The sequence below is a fragment of the Halichoerus grypus genome, chromosome 4 (assembly GCF_964656455.1).
Source record: "Halichoerus grypus chromosome 4, mHalGry1.hap1.1, whole genome shotgun sequence".
Taxonomy (NCBI): domain Eukaryota; kingdom Metazoa; phylum Chordata; class Mammalia; order Carnivora; family Phocidae; genus Halichoerus; species Halichoerus grypus.
The window spans coordinates 74,867,548-74,883,666 of NC_135715.1; the positions used below are offsets into that span (position 1 = coordinate 74,867,548).

Here is a 16,119-nt window from a genome sequence, read left to right on the forward strand (position 1 = left end):
ACTATGCCTTACTTCTTATTCTAATGCACATTACTATTCTCTTAGAAATCAAGAATTTCAAACCGAATACTTCTGAAATACTTATGAAACTAATATTCATGAAGGACTCCTGGATCTTGCAAGCTAGGAGAATGGCCCTGGCAGGGGCCTATATTTAACTTTTTATTAGGAAAAAGGAGGGTTTACTAAAAACATGTCCTGCTAGTGTTTTGAATCAAAGCACTATCAAAGCATGTGGGGAAGTAAGGAATCAGGCCCAATGTGTGTGTGTTGGGGGGGGGGGGGTAAAAGTTAAATTCCAGAACCATTGTATATTTGAAGTTAGTATCAACTTAAAGCCAAAAGGAAGGCCTATATGTATGTTCTATATTCCACAATAAAGAGAATATCAAAGAATAGGTGCTACCGAGCTATTTTAACAACCATCAGTACAACAGCAAGAAATGCTTATGAAAATTGAAAAGGTTTCTAAATGTAAAAGTATTTTATGTGAATAGTTTAATTACATAGAAAAAATCAGAAGGAGGTATTAGTTAAAAACTAGAAAGGAAAATTGGTCATGTTTTCAAAAGAAAAAAGGCGGTGGATTTTTTCTTAATTCAGTGGGAGGACAAGGGAAATTATGGCTTTCTCCCATCTTAGTTATTTAAATAAAGAAACATTCATAGCCCAGTAACAAAGTACTAAGAAGTTCCATGCACACGGAAAACTACTTAGTTAGAAATGTGTTTGAAAATGGTTTTCTATTTGGTGTTTATGCATGGTTGTCCCTTGAGTGTGTCAAGTTTCCCAAACGAGAATTCTTAAGGTGAGAAAGAGCCCCCTCTAGATCCCTGAATCCATTCTAGCCTCAGAGGATTTCTCAAGCTTCTTAATTTTGAAGAATAAGCTCAAAGGCCTTCTCAAAGTCAACCAAAGCTATTGAGTTGCACCGAAGAGCTGCCTCCCAGCATTCTATTCTGCTACAGCCCAGGGGATTGCCAACTCAAGCTCAGCATTTCAGATTAGAGTTGTATTGCTTTGGGAAGCTTAAAGAGAGCCAGGTCCACCTTGCCTGACATCTCTGGCATTTGGTACCTCTTATCACCTATCTTCTCCCATATTCTCATCATTGTTCCTTGAGCCACTCATCCTCATCCTTGTTCTAAGCCACTCTGCAGATGTGCCTGGCTTTCCTTCCCATACAACTGAGACTTTCACCCAGTTCCCTCTGTCTTGAACAGCATTTCCCTCTTAAAATAATTACCTCTCATTCATCCCTCAAAAGAACACCAGAACATCACACGAAGGATGCCTTTGCTCATGTGAATTAATGGGTCTAGACAGACTGATCATCCATCCCTCCCATATGTTCCAGAAGCACCTGAAGCATGCCCCTACACAGAGCTCAGCACTCACACTGCATTCTATCCAGCTGCCTGGCCCTCCCACGACACCCGTGGTTCGGGGGCCAGCAGCGTCAGCCTTACCTGGGAACTTGTTACAAATGCAAATTCTAGGGCCCAGTGGAATTCCCAAAACGGGAATTCTGAGATTACAGCCTGCGCAGCACTCAGTGTTAGACCATCCAGGCAAGCGACTGATGCCCACTGAAGGCTGAGAATCATGGTAGGCAGCTTCTTAAGGGCAGGGGCCATGCTTTATTCTTACTTGCATCCCCAATGCATAACACCGTCTCTGGGACATCCTAAGAGCTCCATTTAAACAAACAAAAGCATTTTAATTGAAATAAAAATATTTGCGGCAAAGCATGTAACAGGTGTTTGGTTTGGGATTTTTTTTTTTTTTTAACTTCAAATATGTGTAGGAAATGGTAATGAACTTTAGGAGTCTGTGAGCCCATCAACTCCTGGACCCAGAATTCAGAGATCACCACTCCATTTACTACTGTTTCAAGCAGTGCAAACATCCCAAATCCAAATCCTTCTTCACTCCAGCCACTGTTCCTAGCTTTCGGGGGAGGGGGGGTGTCAGGAAGCACTTAGAGAAACAGAGGCCATTCCTAAGTGCAGTGGGAATCCTTGAACCCCCATAGCACTGGGAGCATTTCTAACCTCTATGAGGTCAAGAATTTCCAACCACTTGACAAAGAACCACAGACTTCCAAATAAGAGGGAGGTCAATCAGTATTGGCATTACAGGACTTCTAGATTGCTACCAAGGTTAAGGTGTTATCACAAAACACTATAAAGAGACTTCACAGTTCTCTTATAATGAAGTAAACAAAATGCAAACTAAACTGAGGGCTACAGTTACTGTATCACAGGCATTTTGCAGAGTTAAAGATCATAGAAGCATTTTTAAACACTGCTTACTAAATGGTTAGCAGGAGAAACTATTGTTAAGTGAACCTTCTAAAAAGTAGTTTTCTTTTGAAATCATGTTAATCATCTTCAAATCCTGAAGTCATGAGAGTCATCCCCCACAAAAACCATCTTGTGACCATTAAGAACATCCAGGTAAAACAGAGGTTCACTTAAAAAGCTAACTTTATCAGATACAAGATACCCAGATGGCACAGCATATTTCTTCTACATTTTCTATTCATCACTATAAACAACCAAAAAACCCTCACCATCCCCAAACCCTCCCAACCTCATGTTTCCAGGAACATGGAGGCAAACCCTCTCACTATTGTAAAGTTAAGAGCAGTGACTGCTGGTCCTGACAACCAAGTTCAGGATCAAAACAGGCTGGCCTCCAACCCCCACTCCACCTCTGTTTACATTTCGCAGTAAAATCTTAAACCCAAAACTCTTCCCACCAAAAACATTAGAAGTGAGATTCTCCAAAGTTAGAAAATCTTAAAAACAAACAAACAAACAAACAAACAAACTGGATTTAGGTTAGGAGAACAGAAGACCAGGGAAGAGGTCTCTTGGATTGGAGTTGGAAACTAGAGGATGCTTTGGTATTTCAGAAGTATCCATCAGGAGCAATGAATTTCACAACTGTGAACTGACACAGTGAGCACTTCCCAGAAGAAGCAGGAACCAAGTCAATAGGCAGCAGTTCTAAGGAAATCTCATGGGAAACTCCACAATATAAAACTTACATTAGAGATGACCGATGTCTTAACCCAAACTTTATCTACTGCAATCAATACTAGCAATTAATTACAAGTCCCCAAACCAGTACTTTCTGGCAGATCTTTAAAATAAGGATTTTTAAAATTTTTTATTTAAATTCATTTAGCCAACGTATAGTACATCATTAGTTTCTGATATAGTGTTCAATAATTTATCAGTTGCCTATAACACCCACTGCTCATCACATCACTTGTCCTCCTTAATGCCCATCACCCAGTTACCCCATCCCTCCTCCCATCCCCCCCAGCAACCCTCAATTTGTTTCCTATAGTTTTTACCTCTTTCCACATAATGGTATGCCACATACCATTTCTTAACACTGAAAAAGAAAAAACAATGTACCAGTTAATACTGATGATAATCAAAGTAAAATCAGCTTTTAAAAATCTAAAAGGTTCCTTTCAAAATTCCACTTATTAATTCCAACCTTATCTTTAGACATAAAGGCATACCACACCACTCCTCAAAATGGAGCCCCAATCCACATACCATATATATATTAATGCATACATATAAATATAAATACATGCATAGAAGTTAAAACTAGCCATATTTACCCCAGAAGAAAAATGTCACCCTGTTGTTACAAGATTAAACACACACACACACACACACACACACACACAATACAGACCTAATGTTCTAGAAATCAATACAATAAAAATAGAGAGGTAGGGAGCAAGTATAAACCAAGGATGTGAATGCTTGGACTTTTTATAGACCTAACATATGTCTAGCTCCTAACAATTACCACCTTTTCTGAGCTTCTAAAATACACAAATTCTGTTCAAATCTTAATAGCCAGGACTCACATTTTATTGGATTGGTTTGTAATTTTGCTATTTCTTTTAAAATATTTTATAGATCATTTCCCTCCATTTATGTCAATACCATTAGCTACTTATTTTACATGCCTTAAATGGGGTCTGAAGTTTTCTAGCGGAAAAAGTGATTCAGCCTGGTGTCTTACCTATCGTTTTCTTTTTGTTCACTGCATTGTCTGCCTTATGCCGCTTCTGTTACCAGAAAGAAAAGAAAGTTCTTAGATTCAAAAGTTCCAAATGCATCACTGCAACAGCAACAATAGATCAGGAGAGAAACAGGGCTCCAGGAAACGGATTGGCAGCGATGTGAATGTTGTGAAACTCAGCACAGAGGTCTGTGACCCGGCAGCACTCCCTAAATTCAGCAGACAAATGTTGCAAACGTGGATGCAGTCTACTCTGGTGTCAGCCATGATATTTTGGCTCCAACAAGGAACGAGCACTCTGAAGTATGAGATTTCTCACGCCTCGTTTCTTTAAGATCAGACTAAAAGAACTATTCAGTATGATAAACCCAACAACAATTGAATTCATTTTACTGGTAAAGAACTTAGGGAGCAAAGTACCTCTGATTTGTATTCCATTTGTTTGTTTACCTATTCCCAGAAAAATGTACATAATGTGTGTGAGTGTATGTGTGAGAGTGAGAAAAAGAGACACAGGGTGGGGGAAAAAGGGAGGGAGAGAGAGAGAGAGAGAGAGAGAGAGAGAAAGGGGTGGAGGGAGGGAGGGGTAGAGAGGAAGAGAAAGACCTTGGAGGCAAGACCACAGATGGAGAAAAGGGGAGAAAGCATTAATATGGTTGTAGTCACTGAACCTGGAGATACACCGAGCGAGATAAGTCTGAGGAGAGAGAAGATTCATAAAATTACCTCAGGCACAGCCAGCCCAATGCTGCTATTCTAGGCAGCAATCCATCCTTTGGCTACCCAAATTAGGAAGCTCTAAAGCAGGATTTAAGGAACATCAGTGATAAAAATCAAAGAGAGTTCACAGAGCTAACATTAGAAAACACAGTTTGACCTACTTCTGTGTATAGGTATTTAAGACACTGTGTGTACACGTTCCTTCCCCAAAAATACCATCATGAGCCTTGAAAGGTTACTTAGGCTACTGACCAAATTCCTATCTTCAACAAAGAAAAACAGAGCAACAAATAAATTACAAGTTATATTCAATACAAGGTTTTTATTATATGAAAGCAAAAACTTACAAAATCTTCTACAATCTCTTTGATGCCTGCAATTGTTAAAATAATGATCAATGGCACCAGGGTGGTATATCTTCCTGTTGGAGATACATCTGGAATTTGCTGGAAGACAAGAGACCAAAAGAGGGAAGTTGACAAATTAGAATTTTAAAATCAAAATCCTCTCTACAAAAAAGAAAATATGACACTCACCACTCACTCTTTTGAAGTTCTGTTCCATTTCTGTTATACCAAAGTGATTACCTTCTTTTAAAAACTAGCTATGTGTTTTACATATTTTAAAATTTTTATCTAACATTGCTATGTGTTTAGAACTGAAAGGGGGTTAAAAGTATGACTCTCGGGCCATTTTTCAATGCCTCTTTTAGTAACTACAATTATCCTTAAGGTAATATCTAAAGAAGTCTGCCTTTATGCAGAGATCATGTCTGTGCATGAAAACGATCAGATGAGGGGACAAATTACATTCAAGTATTATGACACTTTTTCAGTTAAGTGACCTTTTAGCAAAATCTCATTTTGCATGTAATTAACATTATGAATTTTAAATCACTTTTTAAAAAGTGTTACCTGTAATAAGGCAATGAAGAGGAAGAAGGCATTAGCAGCTCTTCTAATCTGCTCATACAAGAATCGAGGTAGAAACGTCAACACGCTGTACTTGGCCGTACTAGAAGTAAAAAGAAAAATGCTCCTGTCAGCTACAGATGTAAATTCTACAAAGAAAACGAAAAGTTGCGAGAATTTTACAAGTGGTTTTAAAAATAAAATACTTCAGAATTTAGGACAAGAAAATTGCTGTGCTGGCCCTGCCCCACAAAGATTTTGTAAAAGGCACACATGACAAGAGAATCTTCTAATGTGATCTTTGTTTTCAAACTTAGATATATTTACTATTCACACAGCATAAGCAGAGAGATTTACCCGCTTTCTAGGAGCTATAGTAAACACATCAAGAATATTTGTTGGGGCGCCTGGGTGGCTCAGTCAGTTGAGCATCCAACTCTTGGTTTTGGCTCAGGTCATGATCTCATGGGTCGTGAGATCGAGCCCCGCATGGAGCTCTGTGATCAGTGGGGAGTCTGCTTGAAATTCTCTCTCTCCTTCTCCCTCTGCCCCTCCCCCTGCTCCCACTCTCTCTCTCTTTCTCTCTCTAAAATAAATAGATAAATCTTTAACCAAAAAAAAAGAGTATTTGTTAAAGGAAGATATGTTTCAAGGATCCCAAAACAGAAGAGGTACACATTCCAAATACAGCAAAAGACATGAACTCTGAAATAAAGAGTGAGATAGAAACACCAATTGAGTGATCCACACAAGCGAGTAGAATTATGGCAGGATTTGTGATGCCTGACAATTCTTAATATAAAGCCACTGATTCAAGGTAGCAAGTCAACTCCATAAAGGATGCCCTGGGTCCCAGGCGTGTGCATAACACGTCAATGTGTCCCTCTGGATACCTATCACGGGTGTTTTTTTGTTCAACCACACCCAGATAAACTCCATTCCTATCATACCCTTTATTTGGCCACCTTTGCTCATGCTTGTTTGGAGTTTTTTTTTCCAGTTTTATTGAGGAATAACTGACATACATCACTGTATAACTTCAGGCATACGGCAGGATGTTCTGATTTACATATATTGTGAAATGGTTACACAGCAGGTTCTGCTAGCATCCATCTTCTCATATGGGTACAAGAAAAAAGGAAAAAAAATTAACTTTCATATATATCATACAGAAGTGGCAGCTACTGCATCATGTCATATATTACGTTCCTTGTGCGTATTTATCTTACAACTGGAGGATGTACTTTTGCGCCACCTTCTCTAATTTCCTCCCTTCCCCACCCCCACTTCTGGTAATCACAAGTCTTATCTTTTTCTATGAGTTTGGGTTTGTTTTGTTTTGTTTCTTTAGATTCCATGTGTGACATCACATGTCCTTCTTTTCTGATTTACTTGGCATGCCTTCAAGGTCTATCCATGTCACAAATGATAGGATTCCCTCATTTTCTGTGGCTGAGTAATATTCCACTTTATGTGTATTACCACAACCTCTTCATCCATCAGTGGACACTTAGGCTGGTCTTGGCTATTGTAAACAATGCTGCTATGAATGTGGTGGTGGAGATATCTTTTTAAGTTAGTGTTTTCATTTCCTTTGGATATATTCCCAAAAGTTGAACTGCTGAATCATAGGGTAGTTCTATTTAATTTTTTGAGGAAACCCCATACTGGTTCTCATAGTGGCTGCACAGTCCCACCAACAGGGTTCCCTTTTCTCTCTATCAATGCCAGCATTTGTTATCTCTTATCTTTTTGATGATGACTATCCAGACTGGTGTGATGTGATAGGACCTTATGGTTTTAATTTGCATTTCTCTAATGACTAGTGATGCTGGGCATCTTTTCATGTGCCTGTTGGCTTTACATATATCTTCTTTGGAAAAATGTCTGTTCAGGTACTTTGCCCATTTTTCAATTGGGTTATTGTTTTTTACCATTGAGCTATATGAGTTCTTTATATATATTACATATTAGCCCCCTATCAGATATATGGTTTGCAAATATTTTTTTCCCATTCCAAAGGTTCTATTTGTACTTTATTGATAATTTCTTTTGCTGTGCAGAAGCTTTTTATTTTGTTGCTTGTGCTTTAGATGTCACATCCAAAAAATCATCACCAAAACCCATGTCAAGGAGCTTTGTTCCTATGTTTTCTTCTAGGAGTTTCATGGCTTTGAGTCTTATATTTTAGTCTTTAATCTATTTCAAATTAATTTTTGTAAGTGGTATAAAATAAGGGTCCAGTTTCATTCTTTTACATGTGAAAATCCAATTATCCCAGCATCATTTATTGAAGAGACTATCTTTTCTCCCTTGAGGATTCTTGGCTCCCTCTCCATGTATCAGGGGACCATATACCATATTGCGGGGCTCTTGATTATGTTCTGTTGGCCTGTTTGTCTGTTTTTATGCCAATACCATACTGTTGTGAGGACTATGGCTTTATAGCATAGCTTGAAATCAGGAAGTGTAATACCTCCCACTTTGTTCTTCTTTCTCAGAATTTCTTTGGCTATTTGGGGTCTTTAGTGGTTCCACATAATTTTAGCAGTGTTTTTTCTACTTCTGTAAAAAAAAATTCCAGTATAATTTCAATTTAATTTGTGTTGAATCTATAGATGCTCACATTGTTGCTTCCACCTGGGACATCCTCTCTCATCCACGTGGTCTCTCCATAACTAAACTGCCCTTCCCATCTTACTCTCCCATTCAAACTTGTATCTTCCATTAAGTTTGATCAAATCACAAAGACTCTTCTTCCTCCAAGCCCACAGGATGGTGTTTACACCTACATTATATAGTCTCTGCTTTGTTTTGTATTTTATTTATCTATCCCCAAAATAGATTGCTTACATCAACTTTGTATGTTCCCACCACATAGCAGATAATCAATGAACAAGGAAATAATCCAAGGCATAAACTGAGAAGTTGAAGGGGCAAAATGAATCATTCCTCTTTTGGCTGCTCAAAGATTTATCCATAAAAGTACCTGCTTGACTTCTAACTTGCCTTCTAAAGACATGATTCTGAGCCAACTCTTAAATGAAATATATTGTAGCAAGATTATCTAACACGTTTCAAATACACAACAAATTAGAAGCACCAAAATAGAAAAGCAAAGGGTCTTCTTTTGCTTAAGGTATTAAATATACATATTAAAAAGTATATGAAAACCACTTTTAAGACAGTTCAAACTTAAGGATTCTGACACTTGAAGGGATATCACTGAACTAGCTGGAAAATGTGCTTGCATGGAGCCCCTACTCACTTATGTAGCCCTTTGGGGTATAGGATGTCACTGTAAAATTTTGCCAGACAGAAGAAACTAGCTCAAATCAAGCTTATTAACGCATAGGGAAAATATATCAGACACATGCACATGATAAGCTCATGGTACAAAAATTCTCTTAATTGCAGTTTAGAGGACAAATTCAAACAGAACACCATGCATTCCTTTACGGTGTACTGACCATTGAAATAAAGCAAACAACATTATCATAAAGGGAACATGAAAATTCACACACTCTAAGACTAGAAAGCATCTTATAAAGTAGTCTGACTATAACATTTGAACCCCAGATTCCATCTGTATGAAACAGACACACATACAGAGTTGGCACATGACCCTGTCTTTGTGTGAACGTTTCCCACTTGGGTAAAATACTAAGTATGCTTAAGGGGACCCACGTGTCTCTGAAATGCCATAAACGTAGAGGATAGGAGCAGAAAAAGATCCCATTTATGTGAGAAAACCAAAGATAAGATGGGGAAGGAAAGCAGACTTTTATTCTAGTCAAAATAGAAAAGTGAGTCTAAGATATTTTCAGACTGAAATAGAATGAGCATAATCAATAATTCAGAGAAATTGACATTCATCCAAGAGATGGATACTGTGTAGTAGTAAAATAATTATCTTGATATACAACCTGATGTGTCATGTTACAGATTTAAACACATAAAACTACAATCAGCTAAAGGCAGCACCCATCAAAATCATTCTACCAGAAGAGTTTAGGGTAGAGCTTTTCAAACTTAGAGATGTATACAAATCACCTGGTGATCTTGTTAAAATGTTAGTCAGGGTTCTCTAGAGAAACAGAACCAACAAGAGTGTATAGAGCGAGAGATTCATTTTAAGGAACTGGTTTACACAATTGTGGAGGCTTGACAAGTCTAAAATCTGCAGGGTGGGCTGGCAGACTAGAGACCCTGCCACAAATCACAAAGCACTGCAGAAGTGTGATCTCCAGAATGCAGCACAAAGCAAGAACCCAGACATGACACTTGAGCACAATTTTCTAGCTATGAGAATAACCCAATGGGCACCTCGGTGGCTCAGTAGGTTAAGCATCTGCCTTCCGCTCAGGTCATGATCCTAGGGTCCTGGGATGGAGCCCTGTATCGGGCTCCTTACTCAGTAGGGAGCCTGCTTCTCCCTCTCCCTCTGCTGCTCTCCCGAATGCTTGTGCTCTCTCTCTCTCTCTGTGCCAAATAAATAAATAAAATCTTAAAAAAAAAAACCAAGTTGACAACTGTTCTCCAAAGGCAAACCTAAAATGCAGTAACTGCTCAAAGTACAACTTCCCCCTAAAACAAGCCTCCAGAAACTCAGAAATTAAACTAGCTTAACACTCATCTTTGAAATGGAAGCAGTAAATCCACCCAAGGTATCCATACAGCCAAAAGCAAGCATTGTTTTTATTCTCCTGCATTACATGGACAGTACATTCTCTTGTATGTGCCTAATGTACAGTAAGTGTTCAATATTAACTGAAAGAGAAGAGGGCCCTTTTAAATAACTCCACAGGAGGCTGATTGTGAGCTAAACCAGTGCTCCATGATCATGTTCTGGAAACCTTCCATTCCACCCAGGTCCTATAAGATGCCATTCACTTTTCTCCTCTCAAAATATACACTCAGCAAGGAGCTCTGGATTATTAGAGGTGGAAGACAAGAAAATACAGTGTCCTAAGAAAATTGTTCATGTCTTCATAAACAGCTTAATTCATTTATCACTTAGTGTATTCAACTAATTCACAGAAAAGACCAAGAGTGAGTGGAACACTAACAATAGCCAAACTATGGAAAGAGCCAAGATGTCCATCGACAAATGAATAGATAAAGAAGATGTGGTATATATATACAATGGAATATTATGCAGCCATCAAAAGGAATGAGATCTTGCCATTTGCAATGACATGGATGGAACTGGAGGGTATTATGCTGAGTGAAATAAGTCAATCAGAGAAAGACATATATCATATGACCTCACTGATATGAGGAATTCTTAATCTCAGGAAACAAACTGAGGGTGACTGGAGTAGTGAGGAGTGGGAGGGATGGGGTGGCTGGGTGATGGACACTGGGGAGGGTATGTGCTATGGTGAGTGCTGTGAATTGTGTAAGACTGTTGAATCACAGACCTGTACCTCTGAAACAAATAATACAATATATGTTAAAAAAAAAAAAAAAGAAGAAGAAGAAGAAGAAGACAATAGCAGGAGGGGAAGAATGAAGGGGGGGAAATCGGAGGGGGAGATGAACCATGGAGACAATGGACTCTGAGAAACAAACTGAGGGTTCTAGAGGGGAGGGGGGTGGGGGGATGGGTTAGCCTGGTGATGGGTATTAAAGAGGGCACGTTCTGCATGGAGCACTGGGTGTTATACGCAAACAATGAATCATGGATCACTACATCAAAAACTAATGATATAATGTATGGTGATTAACATAATAATAAAAAGAGTGAGTAGGACACTAAATGCAAAGGTCAGCGGACCCCCTGCCATCCCTGCTGACAATGGACACCAGGGCACAGCCGGGAGTCACCCGAGAGGGCGTGCCAATGGACAGCAAAGCCTACGGCCCTCCCCATGTAGCACAGACTCCTGGTGCTTTGCCAACCAACACCCCCCCCCCACCCCGCCAAATTATAGTCTGGAAATCCTCTCCAATATAGAAACTCCTGCTGATAAACAGGGTTAGGACCACTTCACTAGAAATTTTCACTTCATTTGCCTGAGCTACTGTGATTTAACCAGTTGCAAATAAAGGTTATTTATTTGAACTCATTTGAAAACATTGATATTTCTATTTTCAACACTTCTATTTCTTAGTCTACAGCTGGGGAAAAATACTGCCTTATCTCATAGCTTGTTCTCAGAATATAGTAACTGGACCTGGACTGGTGCTATTAGTAATACACTTCTTCATAGTACTTTATTATGGCTTACATAGACCTTTTTGCACAATCTTTATAATACACATTCAATGAGAAAAGTGAGCTGAGTTCTAACCAATCAACTTATAAATATACCTGTGAACATAACTGCATCAATTAGAGATTCCCTTTAATTCCTACTAAACCGTGTGAGTGTCCTGTTCCTATCATATTTTCATATCTGTTCTATTATACATAATGCATTATTCAATAAATAGCTCTGAACACAAAGCATTTATTTCAATACTTCCATGGAAATGTGGACAGGAAAGAAGTGAAGAGAGAGACAATAACATTTTGAGCACAAAGCATGCTGCCAGGGGAACCTTCCACCATGGATGACTCTTAGACAAGCAGTTCTAAAATGCAAGACACATTGGGTGTTTATGGCTACTATCTTTATATGTGGCACCTCTGAAAAGCAGGTTTTGTACAAGAAAACCTGTGAACTTCAGGATATAAAATCAACTGGGGTGCCTGGGTGGCTCAGTCGGTTGAGCATCTGCCTTCGGCTCAGGTCATGATCCGGGGGTCCTGGGATGGAGCCCCGCATCGGGCTCCCTACTCTGTGGGGAGCCTGCTTCTCCCTCTCCTTCTGCCTGCCATTCCCCCTGCTTGTGCACGCTCTCTGTCTCTCTGTCAAATAAATAAAATCTTTAGAAAAAAAAAAAGGATATAAAATCAACTGAAAAGGAGTATTGAGACTCCCATTCAAAGCAAAGCAAAAAGGACCATTTCCAATGAGATTCTATCTTCAATAAAAAGGAACAACTAATATTATGAGAATGCCTGACCTACAAGTACCAGAGTCACAAATGTAGCCCAATCCTGCCGCTGCCCCGGAAGAAGCAAAACAGGTCAAAGTCTATTGCATTTAATTATACCTTTGGTCTTTCATTCAGAATTCAATATATTCTTTCCGAACACAGGGAAATAAACCCAATCAAAAGGTTTAAGACTGTCCTGGGGGCTGACAGACTGACAAGTCAAACAAGGTGTGACAGGACTCTGAAACAGAGTCATCAAGGTAGAAGCGCCTAAATCCTGCTTATGCTCCAGACTGGCTGCTCTGAGTCAAGGAGGCAGGGGTACCGCTGGTTGCAAGGGAAGATTGAAACTCATCAAAAAACCTCATGTCCCAAGCAGGCAGAGCCAAGAACTCCATTAATGAGCCAGATCTACATGGGATGCTAGCCGAAGCAGACAAACTGGGAAACTAGCAGGAGGTGTGGAGTTTACCAGTGTGGAATGCACAAAAATTTCATTTAGATCTGGATATAAACCGAAACTCTGTGAGTCCTGTGTGCTACAAAGAGTCCAAGGAGTTTATGGATATCAAAGCCCCAGGTCAGCAGTATCATTTTTAATAATTGCACATAATTGCCAAACATAGTCAAATGTTTAATTTTAATTCAAGTTTTTCTGCTAGGTTTCCTGCCTGGTCTTCAGTATGCATGAGGAACAAAGTATACGGCTCAACTTTTCATAAAGTGAACACACCCATGTAGTTGTCCACTTGAAATTTCACATAGAGACATGAGGAACATAGGATTTTATCTGTGGGGCTCTGATAGCAATAAAGGCCCAATCTAAAAAGTACCTGGCTTCTGACTCACAACTGTAAAATGGACACACACATTTATCATCTTTGTCCACTCAGGGACCATAAATTAGTAGAAAGGAATGTAAAAACATACAGCCATGGTTTTAAAAATGAGGACCAGAATCATCAGCCAAGGAGATTTTTTTCCCCCTAAAATAGACTCCTTTCTGCGTTTGTGCATGAGAGTTGTGCAGGTGTCTCTAAGGCACCTTCTGAATAGGAGCTACAGTGAGAGAAAATCTCCAGAGGGGACCATCACCTGGGGAAAGGCCCTGCACTGAGGGAGAAGAACAGGTTCTACTCTCAGAACTGTTTTCTGAGAAGATAAGTCAATCCATTTTTAAGAGAGTAATTCAGCTCTAGAAAGGGGTCACTGCATTTGTCAGGACTGTCCAGAGAAACAGAATCAACAGAATGTGGTTGTAGGAGAGAGTAAGATTATAAATTGTTCACACAATTATAGATTCTGACAAGTCCCAAGATCCGCAGTCAGTGAGCAGGAGACCCAGTGGTGTAGTTGCAGTCCAAAGGCAGGAGAAAGGACACTGTCCTAGCTCAAAGGCTGTCAGGCAGGAGGGGTTCCCTCTTACTCAGCCTTTTTGTTCTATATAGGCCTTCGACTGATTGGAAGAAGCCCACCCACACTGGACAGGGCAATCTGCTTTACTTTAGGATTCAAATGTTAATATAACCCAAAAGCATCCTCACAGAAACACCCATTGACCAAATATCTGGGCACTCCATGGCATATACATAAAATGAATGATCGCCATCACTTATCAGGCAGGGCAGAAGCAGCCACACCCCAGTGTGTCAGAGGGAGCTAAGGACAGGAAGAGAGAGTTGTTGACCTACAAAACAGAGGTGACTCAGGAGGAGGAGACACCAATGATGGAGAAAGGATGGAGGCAGGAGGGAAAGCAAGGGGACCAAAGCCAGGAGATCATGGTTAAGAGTCTGGAGTAATTTCAGGAGATAAACTATAAAGGACTAAAAGCAGAGGCTTAAGAAAAGCAGCACTATTCTTCTCTCACAAGCCCCCTTCTTTTGGCTACACAGAAACTTCACACAGCCAGACTTCTACACCCTGAGCAAATGCTGAAACCCTCAAGGAAGACAGAAAAAAATCTTCCACATACTCACATTCAAAGTCCTTCACCTAAAGTCAAGCTTGCTATCTGACCCATGCTCACAGAGTTCCCCTCAGTCTTCTGTGCTCTTTGGAAAATTACCAGATATGTGCAGAAAGTTCCCATTATGAAAAAGAGATTCAAAAATGAAAATGGAAAAAAAAAAATGACTAGAGGAAACACAATGCTGCAAACTTTAAAAAGAATAAAATGCTCACATCCTCAGAGTTATCAGAGGATAATACATTCATACAAAACCAGGATAAGACGCTATTTTTAAAATATAACAATAGAAGAGCTATTAGGAATTAGAAGTACGACAGTCTAAGATAATCCAATCATAGAAGTGAAAAATAAAAGTAAACCTCCCAAAAAGTAGAACAACAACAACAACAAAAGATGAAAAGTAGAGACCTAACAATACTGTTATAAGAGTCAATATCCAACCACTAAGAGCTCTACAAAAGTCAGAGAAAGAAAACATTTTTTAAAAATATATGAGAAAATTCCTCATAATTCTAACATAGGTTTCTGATTGAAAGGCTTCACCAAGTACCCAAAACAACAAGAGACTAATACCAAAATTTAAAATTATAGAATATCAAATATTTTTTTTAAAAATGCAAGATTGTAAAAAGAACTTATTTATAAAGGGGAAAAATATCAATGTTGAACTTAACTTTAGATTTCTATACCTAGCCAAACTATCAGATCCTCAAATTTACTTTTCATGTAAGCTTTCTTATGAAACTGCTTACTGAAAGATGGGCTTCAACAATACTAGAGATTAATCAATAAATAAAACACACACACTCACACAGTATCCAAAAAACAGGGAATTCAACTCGACAAAAGAGCAAAACAATTCTAGCATGATCACTTTACAACACATCCACACAACAGCCACATTACCTGGGAAGGATGACGCTAGGGGAAAAACAAAGAACTGAGACACTGTTTTGAGATATTTCTTTTAAAATATAGAGAGAGTTTAAAAATAGATAGTGATCTGATGGGAGAAATAAGGATATGTGAAAAAATGTTCTAGTAGAAAAATGAAGCAGAAAAAGCAAGTTACACTAGGAAAGAAACAAACATGATATACCATGTCAGTACTTGGCACCAAAGTCAAGATGTTAAATCTTCATCTACAAGAGAATTCGGAAAGATCATTTCTAAACCTCATTTAGAAATATGATGGAAACCACAAAAGAATTAAAAACAGAATGACTTCAATGTCAAACGCCTTTGGTAGAACAGAACCAGAATGGGAGGCTACAGATTTTAATGGCAAACATCCACACTATTTCAACTTTTAACAACTCACATGTATTACTTTAATAATAACTTAATATTTTAAATTAAAATTAGTAGGATCCAGATGTAACTGCCAAGGGACCATCAGTTCTTTTATTTTTAGCTAATTTCAGGAATGGCATACATAAGGACCTATTTATTAGAACATAAAATTAGGCT

The 16,119-nt window shown here is 38.9% G+C and overlaps 1 protein-coding gene across 3 annotated transcripts in view; it reads right to left on the bottom strand.

The window, feature by feature from the left end:
• LOC118544814 (phospholipid-transporting ATPase IB) overlaps positions 1-16,119 on the bottom strand; it is a 581,647-nt gene that overhangs the window by 437,289 nt on the left and 128,239 nt on the right. For all 3 annotated transcript variants that reach the window (XM_078070549.1, XM_078070551.1, XM_078070550.1), the window contains exons 3-6: positions 5,694-5,793; positions 5,127-5,225; positions 4,060-4,105; positions 3,368-3,408 (exon numbers count right to left, since the gene is read on the bottom strand). In XM_078070549.1, the coding sequence (XP_077926675.1) occupies positions 3,368-3,408; positions 4,060-4,105; positions 5,127-5,225; positions 5,694-5,793 (286 nt within the window). The remainder of the gene's footprint in view (positions 1-3,367; positions 3,409-4,059; positions 4,106-5,126; positions 5,226-5,693; positions 5,794-16,119) is intronic.